Below are 26,934 nucleotides of genomic sequence, written 5' to 3' on the forward strand. Positions count from 1 at the left end.
TGTTTTAGCAGAAGTTACTCCTTTTACAGTCTAATGCATCTGTCTATTTCTCATCCATGCTGACCACGCGTTAAACCACAGAAGCAGGTAAGTATTTAGTCACATACAGAAAACATTGCTATTTACAACTAAGGGCAAAAGTTTAGAGATCCTTCTCAGGGGAAACAACCAGAGGAGCTCTGCTGTCCCTCAAAAGTGCGGTTTTGCCTGAATAAAGCCTGAAGAATTCAGTACTTAAATGCTCATGGCAGGCACCTCAGAATGTTTTCTCAAATGATAAGAAGGTAATGGGAGGTCTAATAGGTTTTTGTTTCTCCAATATTTAGCATTGTAGCCACCTTGAAAAAAAAAAAAAATACCAGGACCTTTGCTAACCCCTTTATTAAACAGAAAAATGACTTCCTATTCCTTAACTCGCCCAGTTTGATGGTGCGAATCCCCCACTGCCCTCCTGGGAACTCCCAGGTATTAGAGAGATTCTGGTGTGACGCCAGATTTGCAAGAGATGTAAGAGCTGAAAACATACTTAAGAGTTTTATTTGTTTCTGCGTGACACACAAATCATCACGTTGGAGAGATGTTTGAGTAGACAGGGAAAATGAACTCATGCATGGTAATCAGGCATCCAGTACCAGTGACTTTCCAATGACAATAAACACAGTCATATGTGTATTTCAAAATTTCTCTACATGATACAGAACATTCCCTGCTAACTCATAGTTAGTCGTTACACTATTCTATCACCAGTTTTGAGAAATACTACTCAACTATATATGGAATCCAGAATAAATCTTAACATATTGGTGCCTTCACAGCATTAATTTTTTGAGTATACACAGACTTAAATACCTGAATTACTCTTTCAGACTTAGTGTTATTTTTAGAAATATTTCTAACAAGTGATCTTTAGGTACAGTCACCTGATTTAGGTCTGAAAATATCTATCCACAGCTTTAAATTAATTCTCTCATTTCTCTGGTGAGCAGATTCTGTTTGGACCAAAAGGGAATTATGAAGTGTGCTATACGTTAAGAAATACTGTATCTAGTTCTGCCATTAGAAAGAATCTAAAAATTTTCAAGTGTCTAGCACTTTCAATAATCTGTAACCTAGTACCTAGCTTGTATGAACAACTCTGAACACTTCCTTTTCATTGCAGACATCCTGATCTGCTCCATTCAGCTCACTGGTTTGCCCTTCTCCAGTTTCTTCTTTTCTTTCTGCAGAGAATTTGGTTAGACAAGTCTAACAGCAACACAGGAATTATCATGCTGGATCATTAGCCTAGTGTGTTTTCTTTAAAAGTCACCAGTTTCAGGTTGATCCCATCCTTGTTCATTTTGTGAAGGCTGCTGTACGGAATAGGGCCAAATTTTAATTATCTAAATGCTAAGCATTCTGTAAGTCTGTCCTCTCCATTCTGAACAGAATTATTTTGACGTAAGGTAAAACCAACTATTTCCAGGATTAACAAAGTAAGATTGCAGTATACTTTGAAACCATGTTTCAATTTCAAGCCAGCATTCAACTGTCTTCAGTTGTGGCTAAGGCTTAGGTTTTTTGAATAACAATTTACTTATATGCTTGTTATAGTCTCAAATAAATTTTATACTGGGTGATGCTAACCTCCTTCCTTCCAAGAAAAGTAGCTTAAGTGTTTTGCAACAAACTTAAAAATATATACTATAAAGAGGTAAAATATATTTCACAGACAAAATCTAGCACATGATTTTCCAGGCAAAGACAGTAAATGATACATTCACAAATAAGAAGTTGAACATACCTTTCAATTCACTGCTAATCTTAGGTGGATCAAAAGAAACCACCTCATCTGATGTAAACGTGAGATCCTCCTCAAATGTCTCAACATGCTGCCCATTTAAAAATAGGTTGATCTGGAAAAAAATACGCATTTTCAAACCATCAAATTAGAAATCCAGTGCAACATGAATAAATAAAGCATATTTCTAATTACGTATTGATCTGGCACATTTTCAGTAACAGCTTTACGTATAAGTTTCTGTCGCTCCCTTTTAAAAAGTCACAATAACAATAATGATCCATTATAAACCTAAAAGAAATCTTTATGTAGGAAAAAAAACATAAAAATCAAAGAAATGCTCTATCCAGTTGGGTATGTTTTAAAGGAAGACAAATCTCTCTCCATCTCCCTCTACATACAGCAGCACTACATGGAATTTTGTGCCACAACTCTTGACAGTTGGATCCCAAAACTTGAAAGCTTCCAGCTCTTCCATGATATAACTCCCTTTTCTTCTTAATATCACTGTCTGTATTAATGACAAACTTCTCTTTGGATCCTGTATTCATCTTCAAATAAGTTTTGTGAAAGCAACTTATAAAAAATAAATACTGGATATTTTGGGTTTACATTGAGATGAAAATATGAAATAAAAAAGTGCCATGCTGTTCATCTTGCATGATGAGCTCTCCCTACCTGCCCCTCCCCCAAGAAATCTGAAAAAATACATAGTCAAGCGTGCTATTTCATTAGCTGATTGGGCTATTCACTTAAGATGTAAGCAAAGGTTTCTCTGGTTAAATCATATAGCACAATCATGTAGAAAAAATTAACTGCATCCATTTCATCTGTATTGGAGGACTCCTAGTACTAAAGACTCAGACATACAATCAGGTTACACTGCCACAACAAACAATATACACCAACTTAGCTGCAGCAGTTATCAGTGCTCAGTTGTCCGCAAATGCAAGATAATCCTACTCAGCCGTCTTTCTTAAGACTGTTCTTAGAGAATTGCTAATACTGACAAAGGCCTCCAATGCTTATGCAAGAGGAAGATTAAAAAAATAAAAATATTTCAGAAAAGCTGTTCTTGCCTTCAGTAGGTTTGCTGGAATTTTTCTCCCTAGGGAAAAGTTTTAGGTTACCTTTTAAACACGATAAAGCACATATGGAAAATAACTACCGTTCGCACTGTAAAACCACTGGTGATCTATGATAAAAATCAGGACAATTGCATAAGAGCAGTGGAAACAACAAACGAGATATTGAATCCAAACTGACACCCAGAAAGGTGTTATTAAACACAAAACAAAAGGACCCACTGTGGCAATGTTAACATATCTGAAAATCTCCTTATGGAGTTTTTTTGGTTTTAGGTCAAATGCTGAACTAGAGCAACTAGATTCTTTGTAACTGAACTTCCAAGCTAGAAAAGCAATTAATTCATACCTTACTTTGTAATCTCTAGCTAGACCATTGTTGTTAATACATGGCTAAAACTTTGAATCAAGGACTTGAATCACTTACACCACACTTTTACGTAACCTTTAATATTACTGCAGTACAACAGTGATAGGTCACATGGCGTTTTGTTAATAGTGTACCAGTGCATTCATCAGATTAGTTACACACAGCAAGGATTTTGATTTTCGGTATTGAAAAGAGTAGATGAGACACTGCTTTCTTTCCCTGCTAAATTAGGTTACTATTTAATCTCAACAGCATTTTACCAAGTCTGGAACACAGTGCTAATTAGTAAGTTTATTTAATTTGATGAACAAAACAGTGGTAGACTACACTTCCATAAAGATAATAATTTCATATTAAACTTGGCAAAGACAAGCCATTTGTATAAAGAAAAATATAAGTGACAATAAAAATAAGTACTTGAACTTCTTTAAATGACAAGAAGGGTGGGGGTTTTTTTAATGCTTTTCCACTATGCACAGTTTATAAACTTAGTTTTAATAACTAAATAGTATCTCCTCTGTAAAATTAATCTTAAATTATTTCCCACTAATGCAGAGTACTACTCAAAGAAAAATGTAACATGTGGGCTTAGTTGTGCTAAGCATTGTATGCATGTTAAAAAATGAAAATGAAACTCCTTTTCTGAAATGCTTAGAACACTTAAATTGATTGCTGACAATTGTTTTACAAAGCTGGTTTTTTAATCAATTGGGTTTTGTTTGTTCCTCCCCCCGCCTTTTCACTTGCTGCCTGTGCTCCTAAGGCTTCCCTTCACCATGCTAAGCAGAAGCCTGTCACAATACCTGTGGTGTAACACAGGCCAACGTTCTGGCCTTCGGCCACTTTCTTGATGATGAATGAGTGAGAAAGCTCTTACTGAATGCAACGCATCATTATTAGGATGCCTTGGCACGAGATGCATGCAATAGCTACAAGTCAGTTAAAGGCCTTGGAAAAAGAAAGGCATATATGCAGTTTTGTCTGCAGTCTCCACAGGATAAATTAAGTATCTGATGGCATTCAGAAAAGCAGAGACCAGCATTTATACATCCAAACATTTTACGTTTTCAGTAAAACTAGTTTCTTCAAGTATATCTTGAAGACTTCAATCTAAACAGAGGCACATGCATCACGAAAAAGAAGTAGGGCTCTAGCTCAACGTTTCATCTTACACTGTAATTTCTCACGTAGGACTGCCTGGTCATCTGAACCATCACTTATCAGACAGAAAGAAAAACTATTGTTATGAACTGAATAGGGACACAGAGATAGATCTCAGTCACAGGCTCCTCCATGATACTCATCACAATAGTCGCACAGGCTTTCATAATTTTACAGTTTTTGCAATGTAGGCAAGAGCAGAAATTACTACTCCTATTTTTATAGACAGGATATTTGGAAGGAAAAGGCCCAACTCTCTGGGTAAAACCTGTGTGAATCAGAGGGAATTCCCTGATTTTAATACTTATTTCCAGTAGTATATACAAAATGTGGATGCCCCAAAAAGTCAGAAGACATGTCCAGGTTCACAAGATTAATATTCAACTCTCTGAACACCCAATTGCCTTCTCTTTAAAGAGGGACCATTAACTTTCAAAAAAATATATAATTTTCATAAGCACTCTTTGCAAATGCAGTAAAAATAATTCAAATCTGCAATTCTAGGAACCTGAAAAGAGAAGTTCAGTTTTGATGCAAGATATTTCAAAATTCACAGCAATTAAAATGCAAGGTTGGCAAGTTCAACTTTTGTAAAACATTCTGTGTGAATAACATTAGTCTCCGGGAAAATATTTTTTAATCAAAGTTACAAGAATACTTCGCAGTTTTAGGTCTCAAAGTCACCGAAAAATGCCAGAGTCAGCAGAATTTTTCAAATGACTTCAAAGAGAACAGAGCATGCTTTAAGCAGTAAATCTTACCTGAACATTGCTTTTGGGATAATAGAAGAAAAATGGCCTCAAAACTGGAGACCTAGACACATAAAACAACAAGCATAAATGCATTTAACCACAAATTAATGAAAATGACAGATCATACATCTTTAGACTATTCATACATCAGACAAATACTTGGGAAATTAAAAGCTATTTAGCCATGATTAGCAACGGTTTTCCAAACAATTTTGGAAAGCCTGAGAAGTGTAGAAATTCCTTAAATTTCTTTATTAAGAAAGTAAGATTTTGTTTAAAAAAAAAAAAAAAAGAAAATTTTACGGGGGGAGTAGCCAAAATACCAAAAATATTTTCTTGACTAAGGATGCATTTCATGACACTGAAGTCTATTGCACTGTCATTAGCCCCACGTTGATACCTAGGCTAGTCACACAGAGCTACTAGAAATATCTCTACAGTTTCTTCCCCCATCTCCATGTGCAAGACAGACATATCGAAGTATTTGCTTAGGGACAGGAAAGTTTTAGATGCTCTCATGAATAAGTATGGAAAGGTGAGCATATAAATCACCAGCAGATTTTAGCCGTGTCTAGAAAAATACTGACTCAAACCAGGATTTTTTTTTTTTTTTTTTTTTTTTTAAATATGCTCAACATTATTCTGTTCAGCTCACCCACATAACGGGTTCATGCTAACATTCTGTGGGATGTTCTGGGACATTTGACCTCACATTTCTAGGTGGTACATACACAAATTTACTGTGCCCATATTCCAAACTAACAGGTACAAGAGAAATCTGGTCCAGAAATCTGCATGTATTAGCACATGCTTGAGCTACTGCCCTGCCATAAAGTCACATTTAAAATTTTCTCTACAGAGTCTTTGCTTATTAAGCAAAGACATTGTTATGAGCTGATCAGAGACTTATGTAACTCATATTCAATAATTCAATAAAGAATTCTACTATTTGCATACATATCTTGGAGCACTCACTATTATCTTGTTATCAGTTATTAAGCATAGTGTGCAACGGAAAGACTTCAGTTGCTTCTGTGGTTGCTGCTTCAAGGTGGGGAAGCTTGTGATGGTGAGTGGCAGGAACACTACCATGACACATTACAACAAATTAATGATCAGGAGTTAACTTACACTCTGGGGCGCCCTCCAACAATTCCAGTGAGGCCGGGTGCTGGAAATGGAAATCAAATTCACAAAAGAACTGTTAAAGCCATCTTCAAAACACTAGAGCTCATAGCTTACTGTAGCTTGAATTGTTCCTATAATGCACATTTAATAAATACTGGGAAATATCTAGCAAATTACCTATGTTCCCATAAATTAATAAAACTGAACATTTCACACAACAGTTAAAAAGGCAAAACATGTAAAAGGTACTGTGACTTTTAACAAAAAAATGAATTTGTTTCAAAATGTGTGAAGTATAAACTAAATCTTTAGGTTCTTCTTCCAAATATTTTGTATACCAATGCCAGTCAGGCAATACATTTGATAGAAAAAGAACTTAGCTTTGGGTTTTTTGTGGCTGTTGTTTTATTTACTTTTAAAGACAGCAGAGAAACAATTCTGACCTGAACCATGGTTTGTTTTAATATTTGTTTAATATGACTTTGCTTATCAGATTAACTGTTTCAGGTTAACTTGCACCTTTCTCTTTAGCATTTTCACTGGCTAACTTGGCTTTTTTAAGGCACTGGGTACTGCAGATCCCATTCTCTCTCTGATACATCGGTAATTTAGGGGCTTAAGTCACTAGCATGATCCCAGATTTGCAGTAAGTCAGCACTGTGATTAGACTCTTGTTCATTCTCAATATCAGGTTGCCAGGCTTTACTACCATTAAGCCCATCTACCCAGCTCAGTATTTCTGAAAGAAACAGTTCTGTTCTCCTCATCCTGACCATAGCTCCTCACCCTTCTTTCTGGGATGGACAGCATGCATACATGATACATCAGAGCTCCATATAGTATTGCAAGGGAAAGAAACGGTAAAATGCATACATTAAATCGGTCTAGGAATTAACAAGTGTGTTAAGCAGTCCCTTAAAAACAAATGCTGTGGAAAGCTGCCCACATGGTGTATATACCCAAATTAATCCTGGCTAAAATGGGCTTCACGCTTCCTCCAGGTGTGAATTTTCTCTGTGCTCCAAACAGACTAAAAGCCATGTAACCATGCTGTTGTGGTACTAAGCTCACACTGATAACCTCTACTTCTCAGCAGGCTCTTTTAGTTTGGATTCAGTGTCTTGGTAAGGTGGACACGTACCAGTGGCAGCACAGATGGTACAACACAGCATAGATTACAGAGTCTTGCCATATTCACATTCATTGGAAGTGATTTCCCTGAAATAGTGGTTAACAAGGCGTTTCAACGAAGTTTTTGAAGAGGGATGCTGTTACGTAGTCCTTATCTTGATCACACTGCTCTATAATCGGAGACACATTTGGAATCAACAAAACTAAAATTCAGTGCACATCTGAATGACCGATTCAGAGATGGTAATTACAGTAAATAAACCTAAAGTTATGGAAGAGGTCTTTTGGCTAAGGCTAGTCCATAACCACTCTGCCAGCTTGGCCAGTGTGCTAGTACAGTACTTGCACATTATAACTAATTCACAAGGTAAACAGACTTCACTGACTACGTTTTTAGCCAGAGGCTGAAAAAACAAACCAACCAACCTACCAACCTCAAAACATAGCAACCTTTAGAAGGTGCTATAGTTGAGAACAATTGGAAGGGATTAGGGGTCTTAGTACTAACTCCCCCCCTTTCCCAAAAAAAAAGCCTATGATGTTTTTTAGTACAGGAAAAAAATAATGCCTTCAACAACAACAAAAAAACCCCACAACCCACAAATAACCACCTCCCTACCTAGTAAGTTCTCCTGCAAAAAATGTGGTAGTGGATAGAATGTGAAAGAATCCCTTACATCAGTGTTATACTATTTCAAATGATTCAGTGAAGATTCAGCCCTATACATACTACCCGTGCACTCGTTCAAGCAGAAAACTGCCATTCAACATCAAAACCAACTGCAGTTATTTTACTGAATTATGCGCCTAGTTTGTTTATTTAGGTTGTTGTGGGAGAAGGCTGGATATGGTAGGTCATGTTGAAAATATAGGTTCATAAAGTTAGTTAATTTAAATTATCTGTGGATTGTCACATGGCTCCCTTCCCGCTAGGCAGTTGAACTGCTCATTAAGGATACCAGATTTTTCGCCGACATCAATTTCAACTTCCTGAAAGCTCTCAAAAAAAGGTCTTCACTTGCCTGCTCTCACACAATGGAACTTGGCTCCTACAACAAAGCAGTTCTCTAAACACTGACAAGAAAACATTCATCTAAGAAGCAAGCACTGCTCACACCTCAAGGCTACGATAACCTTCTGCTGCTTGCTATTACTGGTCTTGCAAAGTTCTCCAGCACAAGCTACTGTAACAGCAGATCTGCCTCTGGAGATACTACAGCTACCCCTGCACATAAACGCAATTGCAGCAAACCTACACCAATATCCCAGTTGCAACGTTATTAATTTCTATCTTACGATTATTCAATCCATTGTTTATGTTAACATAAGTCAGATGCGAGCGCTTGCACGTACAATTTAATTTTATCTACATGCAATTCCTATTTAGACTTCAGGCAGAGAAGATGAAGCAAATCTTAAATTGATTATTGCTTACAATCAGTGATTTGTTATTTGTGTAAACAGCACTAGAGCACAACACCTCACCTCAACCCAGGGCTCAGATCCCCATTACATTTCTCCAGTAAAACTGAAATAAGGCAATGAAAAGTGAAGCACAACCAGGTAACAGTGGGCTTGTCACTGTGGCCAGACCTACTTCTGCTAAGTTGTGATCTCCTTAGATCAACTGTTGTCCCAAGACACTTTCTTTAAAAAGATCTACTCCTGCTGTACTTCATGCTTATTTTACATTGCCTGCTTAAATATCTGTGCAGATGCTCTCTCTCCCTCCTTTCTGGAAGAAGACTTATCTTTATCTACAACATGAATAATTTGTCATACTTGTACAGAGTATCAATCAGGCTGCAGTATCAAGTCACTAAGATTATCAGCTAAATTGAAGCTGTTGATCTCCTTTCCCAGAAACATTACATGACCACTTTTTGGTATCAGAGCTCCATTCATTAGTTCCTCAAGGCAGATAAAGCATCACAAAGCACAGTGTGTCATCCTATCTGCCACCAGGCACCCTCCTGAACAAGCTGCTTCACTTCAAGCTGACAAACAACTCACCACTATCTGCCAGCTTCTGTGGTTCAGAATGGCACAAAACTGATGCACTGCAAAATGAGCTGAATGCCTTTAAATTGGAGACCTTCCTTTCAATCTACTTATATTCTGCTCATGTTCATCTATAGGTACAGTATTTGTCTGGTGTAATCATCACACCGAATATCATGATACTTATTTTCCTTCAAGTGTATATGATCCAGAAGCCCACCATTTCTGAGAACATTTTCCCTCACAGTGCCTGGGGACCTAGCCAGATAACCACAAATTCTCCAGGTGGCTGGGCATTCAAAAGCAGTGAGTCAGTACTGGGGATTACACCACTTGAATTCCACTGATTTCATTAACTCCTAAATATATGGCATGATTGGAGAAATGCAAGGCACTAAGTCCACGGAATTTACTTCCTTCTATGTGACTAAGCACTGGTATAGGACCTTTCCTTTGGATTCTGTGCTTAGATGTTTGAATCTATGCTGAATCTACAAAATAAAGAAATCAATTATTATTTAGCAATTCTCTTTGGTTAATCTGCACAATTCTTCACACAGTCTTAACCTGTCTTTTCATTTTATGACTCTTCCCTCTAGCCTACTTTCAATCTTACCCATTTTCATATTCCATTTTTCACCTTAGGAAAAACAAGCGATCATCCTCTGTGTGTACATGTATGTATGTTTATATTTGTCAGGTTTTTTCCATTGTGTTCATGATTCTTCCAGCACACCTGCAAGACCCCAAATTTTGGGTCCAATGGCAAATTTCATCCAAATCTGAAGGATGGAGAGGAATCACAAGAATATCAAAGCACTCTAACACCCCACAACCACCACCCCCCGTGATTTGGCAGCAGTGTAGTGACAGATGTGCATGTAGATAATACAAGGTGAAGTCCACTCAAGATACACTCCTTGTTACAGCAGTTCCACCATTTCTGATCCTCCATGTATGTTTTCTGTCCCCAGCTGCCTCTCAGTCTTCCCCCCCCCCCTACAAAACTCATCCAAGGATGGACTTGCAAATACCCATGCTTTTAAAGCTCAGGTATGATATGCTGGAAGAGACAGCAAGTTTCTGATAAATTTCATGAACAGTGGTAGCAGGCGAACAAAAGAATACTGGGAAAACCAATGTTGCTCTCAGTTGGGGCTGTCACAGCTCCCCCCCTCCTCATCCTTTGTCACTCATTCTTCTCTCCTCCCCTGCACCAGCTCTGGTGTTCACACAAGCATTTCAGGGAGTGGATCCACTGAAAACCAGCCCTGGCAAAAAGAATGCTTAAAATCGGCCCAAACAAGCACCTATTTCAATATGTAGAACCACCATGTTCTAATACATTATAATCTATGCCATAGATATGACACCCTGTAAAATGCCCCACGGCAGGAAAAGCTCCAGTTGGAACCTGCAATTAACCTATGAGATGCAAACTCCCAGCAAAACAAGCTTCATTCCTTCCAGCTCTCATAATTCCCCACTGGATTTTCTGATGGTGGGAGAGCCTTATGTTTTGCCTCCTTAATAGTCCCTCTTTCCTATTAAAATCCTACTTTAATGGCCACACACAATTTTGGCTTATTACTTCTTATTCTTTAATCTACTTCTGTCAAAAACCAAAAATTTCTATACAATCTGTGTATTTTTCAACAGAATAAAACTATGCAATAAATGAAAGAAAGATGCTAGACTGCATGAAACATTCTGTAAAATGTTTTGGAGTAAAAAAGCATGAAAATGCTCTGACTAGTGGAAATCTAAAAAGCTTTAAGTACTTGAAATTCAACAGGTGACACTTCTTTCTTTGAAACTTCACTGAGTTCCAAAATAACATGATGTCTCTTGCTCACCAACTTACAGTTTTTGACCCTAAATGGTTTGTCCCTTATATTTCCAGTGACTGAATTACCTCAACCAAAAGCTTATTAATCTATTTACCACGTATTCTAAGGAATGATATACATGATATATTTATATATAAAAAAACCAGCCATCGAAGCAGTCTACTTCTCAAGCATTATTTTTTTAAGTGATTGAACCAGACAAATCTGAAATCCAAGGTTTTATACTCAACAGTTCTTAAAATATAGTTGAGTAGAAGTACAAAATACATACAATCTTTGTTTACAGGGGTCAATTATACGATCTTAATTATTCTATCTATGTCCTCTGAATACAGCAGATAAACTATCTTCTGCAATATTATTCTCAAAAAATGAGGACTGCAGTAAACTGTTAGAACAAGGACATTTCTGGAAGTATCTTCCAACACGCTTAGGAGATCAGTCATAATATTTACATATACTCAAGCACTTTAAAATCTCAAGTTGTATTAACCAGCTGTCATCTTAGTGTCAAACTCCGGTCATTTTAATGTGAAATAAGGGTCAGCACATGATTTCAGCTATTAGTAAAACATTTCTTAGCTACTGAGCCCCTATTAAACTATAGATGTCGGTTTCCCACAGCAAGGCTCTTCTTGAACCTCTTCTACACTGCATTTTATTCAGAATAAAATATCTGAATTAAAGAAGACAAAATAAATACACTGCATCAACACAAATTATTTAAATGCTAACCATATGGCCGACCAGACCGTGTATAATGAAGATATTTTCACTGAGTAGTACAAACCTGGTCTGTGATTGCTAGCTTTCATGAAGTGAGGGTGAATTTCTGTAGACTGCGCAATGCAGAACTGCTGCAGAACTGCACTGAACTCCCACAGGCTACTACAGATTTAAAAATCTGAGTCTGTGTGTCTAGGATTCTTCGCTGCCCAGTATAGAAAAGCTCTCTTTATAGAACAGGAAAATAGCTCTGAAGACCCCGCTATTAAGACTGAACATTACAGACACATTTAAAGTTTTTATTTTTTTTCAGGAGACTATACATGCACAAAACCAAACTTGCTAGTTGCTGTTAAAAAACCTGGCTATTATCAACTTTCAAAGTATTGAGAAATAAACAGAAAGCATACTTTTACCAATTGAAAGTTTAATAAACTCAGGTGTTAATTGTAAAAAAAGATAAAAAGATTGGATTAGGTGTGTTTGTCTTTTTTTTTTTTTAAATACCTTGTATCCCTTTAAGCCCATCACAAGAGCATAATCCAAATGAAAACTGATTAAGTGTTCCAACAGGCTAACTAAATACCATGCTCAACAGAAGTTTACAGTAAAAGCCTTCCTTTCCAAACAGAAAATAAACAACAAACCACTCTGTAATGTATGGCATTATATACAGTAACTTCAAATTCTTCTCTGGGCTTAAGAATCTCATCTGCAATTTTAATAACACCTCAGAAAACTTCTGTGCAAGTACGCTCATGTGCTCCACTGGTCTTCAACAAAAACAATGGGAATGAAAAAAGTATTAGAAAAAAAATGTTAAGGAATAGCTATGAAAAGCTCAGTCTTTCACTCTTGATAATGGAAGTGTTTTAAAAGATGCCACCTTCCCAAACTTCTCTCTTGCAGGTCTAACTCCTTGTCTATATTGCAGAGCACAAACACACATATGCTTCAGCCCATTCCAACATATAGGTAGCACTCCTTTATATTTTCTTTCTGACACAGAGGATGAGATCTCATAAGAAATAGGGAATTTCACATCAGCACACCACCTTGAGATGGTTGCCTTTCTGCTGATTTTCAGAAGTAAAGATCTACCATAAATGGGCTGGTGGTAGGGAAATCAGCACTCTCAAACTGATCAGAAATTATACAGTGCTCTCCTTTTATGAGGCCTAAGTTTTATTATCCTTTACATATACAAATACACAAAAAATGTATCGTATCCAAAAATGTTTTGAAATAATCAAAGCTGCAAAATGAGTCAAAAGTTAAGAAATACTGACATTAAGACTTTAAATTCACTAGAAGAGCTAAAAACCACATCTCTGACACTCAAGACATAACATCCTAAGTTTTAAGTCTCTGTTATGAAGCATTAGGAAGATCACTCCTCAACAAAATTATTGTAATATGCTTTTTAATCGCAGGAAGAAAAAGAATTTCTTTTCGTCTTACTGTTCTTCCCTGCAGTCTGAAAAACAAACTGAAAACTCCCTCAAAAAGTTTATCAGGCAAATAGCTCAAAGAATTTTGACTCAAGTGATTTAAATTTAGTCTAAGTGAAAGCCACCAAAACTAGGCTTTCAGTACTGGCTATTAAAGAAATTAATACCTCTCTTACTTACAAGTTATAATTCTCATATTATGATACTATTACCAAAATAAAACTGCCTACCAAATCTAGCTCAGAGCTCCACAAGTAGCGACTAGCAGGCTGAAACAACCTGATGAAACATCAAGAGTGACAGTGCTGCTGGATTTCATCTCAAAAGCTGCAGCTGATAAACACAGGTAAATCTAAAAGCCTAGGTTCGGTGCTGCCTCCCTCTCAGATGTATGAGTACTGGAAAAATCCCATGGACCAGAGCAGGAGCTCTTAGGACTCCCCACCCTTATTCTGAACCATCAGATCTCCTTTCTCTATCCCTCTTCTCTTCTACTCCCCATTCCTAAATTTTAGCCAGCCTGGTCCCCTTAGATATTGGTGGAGTCCCTCTCTAGCATTTCTTACAGGGAAAGCAGAACCAAGGACTCTGATTCAAATTCTTTTGTGCTTATTCTTCCTTCCACTACCTCAGGAAACAATCTGTAAAGCAGACAGAATACTCTCCAATGTTACTAGACATTAGAAAGGTTAGTCGATTGTGTTTACACCACTTGCTAAAGATTCTTGGATGAAAGGTGCTATAGAGAAGATATAAGCTATAAGAAAATCATTATCTGTACAACTGTCCACACATCACTTAAGAGTAACAAACACCAAACTGCTATTGAGGTGAAAGAATATAGTTAAAAACAGTACTTCACAATCACTAGATACAGTCCAAGCAGAAGAGCAAGACTGCTTTTTTTCTTTTTTCCTTTTTGTCTGGTACAGACCGAATAAGTGTTCTTTGTTTCTTAAAGGTCACTCTCAAAATGTCCAAAAAATAATGGAATGAAGTGTTTCAGTTCAGGTGACATCACCCTGCAAGTCAACAACTCCTCCTTTCTCCTTGCTGCTGGTTATGAAGGATTTATAACTTGTTCCTGCTTTTCCTCAGTTTTTCATTAAAAGAATACCCAAAATAAGAAAGCAGGGTTATTTTCAATCACTTTCATAGTCATTGCCTCTCCTGGAAGAGAACTAACACAGGAGAGCTGGCAGAGGAGACACGACCAAGCTGGCAATCCTTGAAATGCAGGACTTTGTTGCTTAAAGAGTGCCTGTGTTTTCATCGGGAAAAGCCACACACGCTTAAAACCTCACTTGGTGTGCATTCCTACAATTCCTACAACCGCCACCATTTTGGCAGAACAAAGCCACACAAGGTTACATCATACATGGGTCTATGTGGGATGTGCAAAACCACATCTGATATGCATCCTCCATTCATGTAAGAGACAGCAGCCACAGCTATTTTCACTCAACACCCAGCATGGAAAAGTGGTGCAGCACTGTACAAAAAGGGACCTCAGGTGCTCATTGACCAGAGCACTTACTCAGGGTATGGGAGGTTCGAGTTCTGGGTTCTTCTCTGCCTGTGGACACTCCAGCCCTCCTGTAAGAGTGACCAAACTCCCATGGGGCATGCTCTGCTTCTCGCTGAAGCTATTACACTTTGGAGAATAGTAATCATTTGCAAAAATGGCCCAGTAAAACAAAGGGGGAGGAAAAAGCTGAGGGAGAAGGGGGCAGGAAATGAACATCAGGTGCTGTTATTAGAGAATTCACCTAGGACAACAACAATCATCTTGGTTCTGGCTTCTGCTCCCAAGATCACTTACACATCTATCCGATACGAGTTTTAATTGAAGTTTTGTCTATGGAGCTACCTGTTTTAAGACAATTAAGCAGCAAGCATTCCTTGTTCTGCTCTTCACAGCAAGTTCTGGCAGCCTACACCACTGTCAGAAACTAAGCATCATTAACCTGATTCGGTTATTAGTACAGCGCCAATTATTGTTTGGCAGTATTGTGCAATTGGTTTTGTTTGGTTTTTTTTTTTTGCTAAATCTCACTGAAGAAAATAAGAAAAAAGAAAAAAGACCCTTCATAACCACTGTCTTAAAAGTATACATCAACAAGCAGCCTACTAAGCATTTAGATCCCAAATCTGACCCTTCTCTGCATACACAGAGTTTATCTGTGCAGGTAATATGGAAATCTACCACACAACAGCAACTGAAAGAAGTGACTGTATGAAGCAGTCTCAATATGTCTTCAACAAATTTTAAAAATGACTATTTATGGGGTTGTTCGAGCACTCGGCAGCATGTCAGTAAACAGCTCTGATACCCTCTGACACTAGTAATTTACATCACGGAGGCCAAAAACCTTGTTGCAGTCCTGTACCTGGCAAGCAAAAGTGCTATTTATCACCGGATGCCCCAGATGATTCCAGGAATATGCTCTTTCCCATTGCTGCTCATTAGCAGTGGTTCTATGAATTGAGACAGATTTTTTTTTTTTTTGAGAATAAATGCTACAGGATGTTCTAAAAAGTTTAAGCTGTTCCTTTAGGAAACAAAACCAGCACCCCCACCATGGTCCACGCAGACTGCCGAACCTGATTCTACACAGGAACGCATCTGTTTCATCACAAAGAGCCCTGATAACATGAACTGAAAGCTTGCCAACCACCTTAAGCACAGATGTTCACATATTCTGGTAACTTAATTTCAATACTGGGCATACTCCACCCAACCCAGGTAGCGCAGACTTTTCACTTTTTTCATTCTGTGAAGAACGGTGATGAAAGGAAAAAACTGAAACCTTAATAAACCTAGCACTTTCAGACTTCAAACAAGGTTTATATACACAGAAGTTGCTTTATGAAAGAGGCACAGATTACGAATTTGGAGAGACAAGTATACGTCCACTAGCTTTGGATCTTACAAATAAGTAATTGTTTTAAAATTCACCCAGCTTTCTTTTGTTCAAAAAGATATTTTTCTAGGGGACTGTCTATGCATATATAAAATAAATAAGTATATATCTTTACTTTCAGGTATGTTACATAGTCTACTTGAATAATGAAAAAGGAGAAACTATTTCAATTATGAATCCTTAACTAATTATAGAAATGGTAGTTTGGTGCAACTGTGGAAATACCATCTTTCGTTCATTAGAAAAAACAGTCTTTAGAAACAACTTACATCTATGCTAAATGCTGACCTACTAACCAGCCTTCAGAATTGCAAAATCTTTAAAAATTATCTCAGTGAATATTCCTGATTAGTTCTACCTGATCATATTCTATCTTGGGGGGGGGGGGGGGGGGGGGGGGGGGGGGGGGGGGGGGGGGGGGGGGGGGGGATGACCATGCACTGACCTTACTTCTATAAACACAACTCTAAAAAAAAAAAAAAAAACAAAAAACACCCACCCTGCATTAACTGTATCTCTGCTACCATTGTAAAGACTACAACACAGAACGTGCGCACTTCCATACAATTTTGAATCCACTGAAAATAAAATGTTGATTAGTTCCTTAACTGCAAGGCAACACCTACCCACCCCTCCATTAATCAGGATTATAGATTTCCTATGGAAGTTGAGAGATTCAGGTTAAGCTCATGTAATTTAATTTTGAAGATCTATGTAAATCCTTGATATATTCTTCCATAAGATACATAGAAGCCATTACAAGATATCTGAGTTCTAGTCCTCAAAATAAGCTGTCCAAATTTTAAATGGATAACGAAAGCGGGAGGAGTATCCACAATGTAAGCAGCAACTCACAACATATGAATGTGCTACTTACAATTGAGATGGATACAGTGGTGACACTTAAGTGACTTGGGAGGAGAACGGGGCGGGGGGGGGGGGGAGAGTTTGCTCAAAATAATCAAACAGTAAGTCCTCCTAGAAAGTGAAGAAAGAGAATCCAATAACACTTACAAAGAACAAATGTGAAGGTTTTCTTTGAACAAACATTTGATAAACAACAGAAGCATAGATCATTTCATACTAGGTGACCCTTATGCAAATATTTAAAATACACACTCAAAACTAAGACAGCATAATTAAATCCCAGTATTTTGACTTTACCTCACAAGTCAATTAAAAAATAAATCTTGCAATAGTTGCAGTACACCACAAATTCATACAAAACCAAATGTTAAAGACAGATTAATTTGAGGTTAGACTTAACAGTGCAGGATCAGAATTTAAGTTGGGTAGTTAATATACACTGTGAATAAAGAATTAGATGCAGGTCGTTAGCATTCTCACTGCAGTATCGTATTAAAACTTTTCGAATTATATCTGAAAGTTGTAAGTACCTACACAAGCAGCTACACATTGAACAGGTCAGAAGTACAGTAGTAGCTATAAAAATCCTTTGCAGTAACATCAGATAACTAAGTGCTGAAGAGACCCTTCAAAACCCTCATGCTGCACAGCTCTTCATAAACTGCAGTGTTATAGCCGGACACCGTGATAAATTTTTGCCAGCTAAATAACATTCTTAATGTTTATTGCCAGTGAGATCTAACAGCATTACTGAGTTTTAATAACACGATAAAACAGAATAAGACACTGTCGCACATCGGTGTAACCACGGGTAGGAAAACAAAGCCAAATGAGGAAAAGGAAAAAAGGCAGGAAGGGACAGTAACAACAACGGAAGGATAAAGAGTTGCAAAGGAACAAGAAGGTGGACTTCCAGAACTTTCATTTTATCATTTTGCTAAGGTCTGCAGGTCCCATTTCAACACCAAACATAGAAACATCACTATTTCACTACACACAGTGCAATGAAACTGAACACGACTAAGTCTTTGGGTGCTAGTCATGCTCAGGGGAAAAAAAAACAAAACAAAACAAAACAACTAACTTTAAAATTGTTAGAAGATGATGTGAATATTTACCCATGCCAGTTCCAGCTGGTGCAATCTCCCTGGAGAAGATTTCTACAGCTTCTTTTTGCTTATGGTGTACAGCAAGCCAAATAACAGCTTCCCGAAGACCCTGCTTCAAAAAAGTAGACATTAGATTAGCTTAGATGCACAACATCATCTAAATTTACCAAATATTGAAAAATAACTGTAGCTCAGCATTCAAGTTAAATCTAATGGAAATGTTTAGTGCTCACTGCCACAAACTACAGTTTCATTCAGTGACTTTTCATCCAGCATCACTATGATTTTCTGTTAACATTTCATTATCTTTTTAATCTTGCTACCAGGAAATCAACTATTCGATATTTCAGACTGCTAGGACACCGTGCTTCTCCAGCATTCTCAAAGGATCAAGTACTATAACTAATAATACTTTGTAAGAAACTAAATACTTGTCTTCACTCTCAGCGGAACTGGCAAACAAAAGTTCCTCTAAAGTGCACTGAGAATGCCTTGGGGTCAAGTTAGAGAGCCAGGTTCACTTCTCTTAGCATGAAGAAGCAAGCAGATCTGCTCATGGAAAAGAATTCAAACCTAATCCTTGGGAGTTAAATGGGATAACGGAACTTGTAAAAGCCACCAAATTTCCAGGGAAGACAGCAGACACTCCTCTAAAGGTAAACCCAACCAGTACTCTGCTCCCTACTCTATAGTCAACTAACACACCTGTGCTTGCAGATAAGCACTGTCACTTATTTTACTTCTCTAAAAATCTCTTTTCTGCCACTGAAAGATCTACCATGGGAATCAATACACTGGCAAAAGCCTTAGAGTGAACATTAGGTCTCACTGAGGGCAAAGACGATTTATTCAAGAACTTGCATCCACCAGTAAGAACCACCTTTGGTCTACCTTTGAATCTCTAAAAATGTGAAACCTGCTCAAAATACAAGTCTGTCCCTAAGTCTCTCTTACTTGTCCCAAAGCACAAACACAACCATTTCCGTCATACATATGAAAAGGAACTGCACAAGGTCTCAAAATCTACTGGTCAGGAGTTTCTCACACAGAACTACTCCAAGTATGGAGTTCTGGAGCAAGGTAATTCTTCTCTCCGGTAGTCAGCTCTCTGGAAGTGAGCTTTTTTTGTTAATGAGCACAAAGAAAAGTTTCTAAAGGTTCTTTGGTAACCTTACGTGAAATTCTTGGCTTACTTAAATCAATGTAAAATTCAAAAAATGAGGAGTTTGACTACAAGATACTAGGGGATTTCTTCCAGTGTTTATGTGCTTTTTTATGTCAACAGGAAAGGATGTACTTCATGAAAACATGAAAAACATAGCAAAGTTTTGGGGTTTTGTTATTCTACAGAGCTCAGAGGACTTCATAACTCTCTAAATGCCCTGTCTAAAGAATTCTTGTAGATCTGGTAGCTGTTCTACTAAAAATGTAGAAAAGTAAAGGAAAATTGAACATATAGGTACTTAGGATACTGAAGAGGACATTTTCCTGGAAGAAAGGAACAACTGGATTTTGGAAGATCCAAGCCCTTCTGAACCTGTGCCAGACGTTTGTTATACCAGGAAATGAGTATACACGACTAAATAACCCATTTTTAGTTTATTCCAACCTTTTTCTTACATATAATAATTTCTGAAGCATTTAATAGCTTCCCTCCCAGGTAACACTTTTAACAGATTTTAGCAAAAAGCCTATTTCTTTACAAATACAGAAACCAGTGACGTTTCTGAAAGCACGAGAGATTAAAGGAAGGATATAGATGCTGCTAGAATTGAACAGTCCCAACTTCAAAACGCAGGGGTTGAGGTGTGGAGCAGAAGGGACATGTGTTTTTGGTCAGATGAAAAGAATGGAGCCATGACTCCTTGAAGGAGTCCTCCCTCCTCTGGGCTAAGAACAGCATCATCCTACACAGCACCAAATTTTTTATGACTTAACACTGAAAATACAGAGGAACCTTTCTTCATGCTAACAGCATCTTTCCTCTAATACATAGAACAGGAGAGAAAAGATAAACACCTTGAAGTTGTTATTATATGCAGGCAGTTGTTAGATGAATTAAAGTTGTGATCAAACAAAACCACGTCTCATCCTTCTTGCTGTGTGTTTTGACGTTTATTCACTACCCAAAGTTGAATGAGTGTCCCTGATTCCAAGAACTAGAAGTCATGTCAAAAACAATTCTAAAATTACTTGAAGCAATTGTCCATTTACACAGCTGGCAGTGAAAAATGCTAGACTATTATGCCTAACAAAATATAAATTTACTCATTAGAATTCTAGTAAATTTAACAGTATCATAACAAAACAAAAATATTTTTTAAATATTTTTCCCCCTCTCAAATTTTAAGACTTGACTAAACATTTTAAACTAAACAAATTTTTTCCTCTTCAAAATAACCTGAGAAACTACATGCTAGATCTGAACTCCTAAACTGCCCATCTTTTAACACATCTCCTAATTCTAGTGCTACTTATTTTAATTGCCCATGTTTCTGTAAAGCTGCATTCTTTAAAAAGATTACATAAACCAGCAAATTGAATATTAGCTTTTGAAATACTGATATTTGTATATTAGTGTCCTGGTTTCGGCTGGGACAGAGCTAACTTTCTTTTTAGTAGCTGGTACAGTGCTGTGTTTTGGATTTAGTGTGAGAATGATGTTGATAACACTCTGATGTTTTAGTTGTTGCTAAGTAGCGCTTATCTTAAGCCAAGGACTTTTCAGCTTCCTGTGCTCTGCCAGCAAGCAGGTGTGCAAGGAGCTGGGAGGGAGCAGAGCTGGGGCAGCTGACCTGAACTAGCCAAAGAGGTATTCCATACCATGGAACGTCATGCCCAGTATATAAACTGGGGGGAGCTGGCCGGGAGGCGCGGATCGTGGTTCGGGAACTAACTGAGCATCGGTCAGCGGGTGGTGAGCAATTGCATTGTGCATCACTGGTTTTTTTTTTTTTCTTTCCCCCCCCCTTCTTTTGTTGCATTCCTTTTCATTACTATTATTATTATATTTCATTATTACTATTGTTAGTATTATATTTTACTTTAGTTATTAAACTGTTCTTATCTCAACCCACGAGTTTTACTTTTTTTCCTTTGCTTTCCTCCTCCTCACCCCACTGGGAGGGGGAGGGGGAAGCGGCTGCGTGGTGCTTAGTCGCTGACTGGGGTTAAACCACGACAATTAGTATCATTTTCCTGTGTCTATACAGTACATTTTTCCCAAAAGCAATACTGTTGAACATGTCAACATTCGAAAATCTCAGGTCAATTTCAGGAATTTAAGTAAGTTCAGCAATGTAGGAACATGGATTTATTTCCTAGTGGCAGCCGCTGAAATGGTGTTTATCATAAATGTTGTAATACGCTGCATCAAGCGTTCTGGCTACTGTAAGAGTATCCCAAAGAGACCGTTACGTTAACAGACTACTAAATTCTCTATTCCAACTCAAATACATGACAAAGCCCCAACATGAACAAGTTCACTTATGCCAGTTTATACCAACGGAGGAAAACTTCCTGACTTCATAGCTGGTGATCAGCTAAAACCCAATAATGAAGGGCCTTCTTGTTTTAGTATGTTTAAACCTAAGTCCTAAATATTCATGAAGTTGAAAGATGATTTTTCTCTACTTCCTATTCTAGTGGCATATCCACACAGAGGTAATCTGAGGTACCGTAATGGTAAATATAACTGCTTTCATCTTTCTTAAGTACCCCTATGTAGACATACTCACAGGGAGACACAACCAGGTCATTTCTCAGTCTCCAAGCTCCCAGCCTGAAAAACACCTGCCCCAATACTATCATGTAGGAAATCCTGCAAACTTGATTCACATTTTTATTAGTTTATCTTGATACCCATGTAGGCAAACCCTAAAATAGAAGTTTAGTAGAGCCAAGGTGGGAGAGGTTATATTATTCCATCAGATCATCTATCACTGAAATGACAGAAATTTCCTTCTATGAATAGAGAAACAGATGTCCTGATCAAGATAATATAAATAAGAAACCAGTTTTCCAACTGAAAAAAGTTTCACTAGATTGTTATAAAAATTGTTGCTACACAGAAAATATGCAGCCATACCACAAACTCAACAAATGCCTTTTTTTTTTTTAACATTCAGTGTTCCCAAAGCTACCAAGAGATTCATTAAATTACTACAAATGATAATTAATAGGAAAAACTCTTGCAGAAAACATACTTATACATTCACTTCTGTTTCCTGGTTCTATGTCTTCAATATTCCATTTAAGTTCTAGGTTTACTTACTCGCCCACAGATGCAAGATACAATGGTCTATGAAAATAATAAGCTGAATTCTATTCTGGGTGGGTGAATCCAGTATAAAACCTGGATATATAGACTATTTTGAAGTCATTTATCTTACAGTATCATAATTAACACAAAAAATAGCAAAACAAAGTTATACTTCATCAAGTCTTAACAATGTGTTGTAAACTGGTTAACAAAGGCTTAGTAGCAAACTAACAGGCATAGCACATACAGTTTTTATAGAGCAAACTCTAATACCTGATGTACTATTAATAGATACCTTTCACATGAAACACATCCAGTATTTCTAAACCACGAACTCACTGACACTGTGACACTGTGTCCTGGTTTCGGCTGGGATAGTTAACTCTCTTCTTAGTAGCTGGTACAGTGCTGTGTTTTGGATTTAGTGGGAGAATAATGTTGATAACACTCTGATGTTTTAGTTGCTAAGTAGCGCTTATCTTAAGCCAAGGACTTTTCAGTTTTCCATGCTCTGCCAGCAAGCAGGTGTGCAAGAAGCTGGGAAGGAGCACAGCCAGGACAGCTGACCCGAACTAGCCAAAGGGATATTCCATACCATAGAACATCATGCCGAGTATAATAAACTGGGGGCAGTTGGCCAGGAGGGGCGGATCGCTGCTCAGGCATCGGTCAGCAGGTGGTGAGCAACTGTCTTGTGCATCACTTGTCTTTTCTTGGGTGTTTGTTCTTTTTTTTTTTTATATTCCTTTTCATTACAATTATTATTACATTATTATTACTATTCTTAGTTGGTAGTGTATTTTATTTTACTTTAGTTATTAAACTGCTCTCATCTCAACCCACGAGTTTTACCTTTTTTTTTTTTTTCCTCCTCCCCATCCCACTGGGAGGGGTGAGGGGGAAGCAGCTGCATGGTGCTTAGTTGCTGGCTGGGGTTAAACCACGACACACTGTCATAACCCCTTCTTCCTCCTCAACAGAAAACCACAGAGCAAGAGATATTAAAAATTAAACACCACTAGGGTTACTCAAAGCTGATTCAGGTCCCTTTCTTGCTCATGCTGGGCTGCTGCTGACAAAGCAAGCTATCACAGTGGCAAGCAACAACCACGTAACAGGCGAGGAAGACTAAGAAAGGAACAGAGGCAAGCATTTCTTGATTTCTCAAGGATACTTTGTGTTCTCAGGAACAGTCAATACTCCACACAGCAGCTCAGACTACAGTATATAGGCCTACATAAGCCTGGGATATACAGTGATTTCACAGTTGCAAAGGCAAACCTTTGCACCCAGTTTGACAGACCTGTGAGAATCAGTCCAGCCACACCAGACATCTACACTGAGCTCCAAATATTGTTCAACTTATCCTGTCTTAGTATTCATATACATATTTGCTTCTCCTCTTTAAATTTAGATGGTAAAATCTTCAAAGCAGGAACTTTTTTCCTTGTGTGTTAATATACTGGCTAACATAACATGGCTCTGCTTTTGAGCACTGTTATTTGCAACCCAAACAACCATGTCTAATTTTGTATGGAAAGACGTGGTAGGAAAGGTTGTTTCAGAGACTACATTATTCCTACCTGAAGCCGCAACAGGCAGATGTTTTCCTTAGGAGTCTATGATTTTGTATTTTAAAATGGAAAAGCAAACCCCACTCCCCACCCCTTTTTCTCAAGCTACTACGGCTGCTTTCCAGATGAAAACTTCTCTGGTTAGTTTCTTCTAAACTGTTGGAGGAACCGGGTGAAGGGGGAAGGCAATAGAGCAATTTCCTGTATTTCAGCCTCAACTCTCACGTCCTATTTCAGGCATGTATGGGAAGCACGTACAATGGAGATAATGCTCTATTTACTTTTAATATAAGACCTGGGAGTTGAGGCTGGAAATACAGAAAATACTACAAATACTCAATTTCATTTGGAAAATTTATTTAATGTACTGTAAGCAAGGCAAACCGAACAATAAGGTAGGAGAAACTGCTCTTTTTCAAATCATTATTCACTCTATACAATGAGACAGAAAACTTTCTATGTAACAATCTAATTAAAGAATGTATTACAATGCATAATCATAAGGAGCTTGTACGAACAGAACACAGACAAGTTCAACATCTGGAACATCAGTTCCTATGTTTCAAAATCTTGATTCTGCAGTCTCAGTAAGACACTTAACATTGCAGGGTTTATGGTCCTAAAACAAAAAAGACCACATTATAAAGCTGGTTCCTCAGGAAGAAACTCTTGCTGCTGTGCAGAATGAAATTGAAGCTCAAGCACTAAAATGAACAGCTGCAGATACAACTTGCCCAATTTCTAAGAACACTTAATTTCTGTAGTAATCTCCACATCATGTTCTTGTTTCCTATACATACAAATTGTCAGCTATTTTAAGAGTTGGCACTCCTAAGATCAAACTCAGAGCTGAGTTTTGCCACGTGTACCTTAAGAGTTTTGCAAGGCTGCCACAGACAAAGAAGAATTAGATGCTACTGTTTTGGAACAAACTAAACTGTCTAAATATTTAAAGTGCATGCAAGCGAGGACAAGATTTACAGTCGTCTTCCTTTAAAAAAGACTTTCATGTTCTAGATTGGGAAAACAGACCATGGATATCACAGCTGCAGTGGCTATGGCCATCATTCATATTATTACATACGAATTTATTAAGTCACAAAATACGATGCCGAATTATGTAGTGGAAGATTGTTTCACAAATAGTACTCACAGACAATTTTAAAGTTGCACAGGCAACAATAATTCTGCCATTTCCTGACTCTGCAATCTTTATAATGTGGTCTTTTAGAGTTACACCTAATGCAATTTAAGTCTACATCGTAAGAACTTTTGTAAGAAGATATTTCTTTAGACTAACAACATTAGAACAGACTACAACAACATTTTTGTAAGACTTTGTATCAGTGCTTCTGGACGACCCAATACTGCAAAGACCTTGTCAGTGTTAGTTTTGTACACTAAGTAGTGACACTGAATTCTTTGCAAGATGATGGGGTGAAATTCCCAAGATGATAGCGACTTCCTTTAAAGTTGTGGAAAAGATAACAATATGGAGAGATTACAAGAGGTCAGTAAAAGTTTAAGAACACTCCACTGAATACTTACACCATCTATACTCCTTCTAGCATGAGGTCCATATGTATCTTCAGACCCTAAAACCTGTATGTTAACTGCACTGTAATCTTCATACCCAAGCTGACTGAAAATAAGACGAGTCCTGCAACAAATGATTTTTTTTTTATTAGTAAACTGCCTCAAAATGATTATCTGAAGTAGCCCTGTGTGGTCCACAGGAGTTAGCTCTGTCATGTAAACTGGACTATGAATACACTAAACAAATATATCTGAATACTACAAATCAAGCGATTACCGACAAGGAAGTTATGCCTCTGAATTTATCCCTAGGTTTCAAATTGACCCTTTGTTTATTCAAATTATTTGAAAGATGACAGGCAAAGACAAATAAATGGATTTCAGCTCTTACTCTTATCTTTAAAAGAAAGACAGCTTGAAATGTAATTACAGTATATGCAATTTTCCTGGTTTTCATACTGGTAATTCAGTTCTTAACTCTGTTTCTGCTATAAGGCATTATGAACTACCAATAAATACATGAAACTACCTCATTACATCACAGGCACCAATGAAGAAAAAACAAACTGAAGAAGGAACTTTTATTCAAAACTTAAAGGTATTTATTTGGGATTAATGAACATACAACTCAAATGCCAAAAAGTAGATAAAGATTTTAAAGAGAATGTTTCTTCATTACTCGTGCCTTTCCAGTCTGGCACTGAAATCCCTCAAACTCTTTCCATTAGGACATTTCCACCAAAAGCACATTGTGTCAAGAGTGCCAAGTTTGTCCAATCACAATTAATAACGGGGATGAACATTACCTTCTTTTTATACACCATGAAAACACACACTGCTTTAAGAGAGCAGGAATTAATACTATTTTTTGACAAATACTAAATTTGGATTAAATAGACTGTTTGCAACAACTCTTGGAAAACAGCCCAACTCTCAAGTGCTAAAACTGAAAATGACTGCTATAGTTTTAAAAAAAGAAAAAAAAATCATATGAAGTCCAAAATCCAAAAAAATCACAGTAAAAGAAGCCAGAATAAAGTTTTAAAAGAATCCAACCGTTGCAGATTGGAAAAATAAGTTAAATTCTGAAGCACCTAAACTGGTTTCCCAATAACCTTCGCCTGGCACCCTTCTAGCTGAATAAAAGATTTTATCAGTTGAAACATTGGAATTACATTAGGATGAGAAAAACATTTTGCATCAGTGGAACATTTTGAAGACAGTTAAT

General features: G+C 37.4%; 1 protein-coding gene across 1 annotated transcript in view; it reads right to left on the bottom strand.

Annotated features, from left to right (window-relative positions):
• LOC127015575 (uncharacterized) overlaps positions 1–26,934 on the bottom strand; it is a 70,902-nt gene that overhangs the window by 17,266 nt on the left and 26,702 nt on the right. Inside the window, exons 12-16 of the mRNA XM_050895587.1 lie at positions 25,719–25,830; positions 18,345–18,444; positions 6,280–6,319; positions 5,158–5,209; positions 1,784–1,895 (exon numbers count right to left, since the gene is read on the bottom strand). Of these exons, the coding sequence (XP_050751544.1) occupies positions 1,784–1,895; positions 5,158–5,209; positions 6,280–6,319; positions 18,345–18,444; positions 25,719–25,830 (416 nt within the window). The remainder of the gene's footprint in view (positions 1–1,783; positions 1,896–5,157; positions 5,210–6,279; positions 6,320–18,344; positions 18,445–25,718; positions 25,831–26,934) is intronic.

The sequence above is a fragment of the Gymnogyps californianus genome, chromosome 4, assembly GCF_018139145.2.
Source record: "Gymnogyps californianus isolate 813 chromosome 4, ASM1813914v2, whole genome shotgun sequence".
Classification (NCBI taxonomy): domain Eukaryota; kingdom Metazoa; phylum Chordata; class Aves; order Accipitriformes; family Cathartidae; genus Gymnogyps; species Gymnogyps californianus.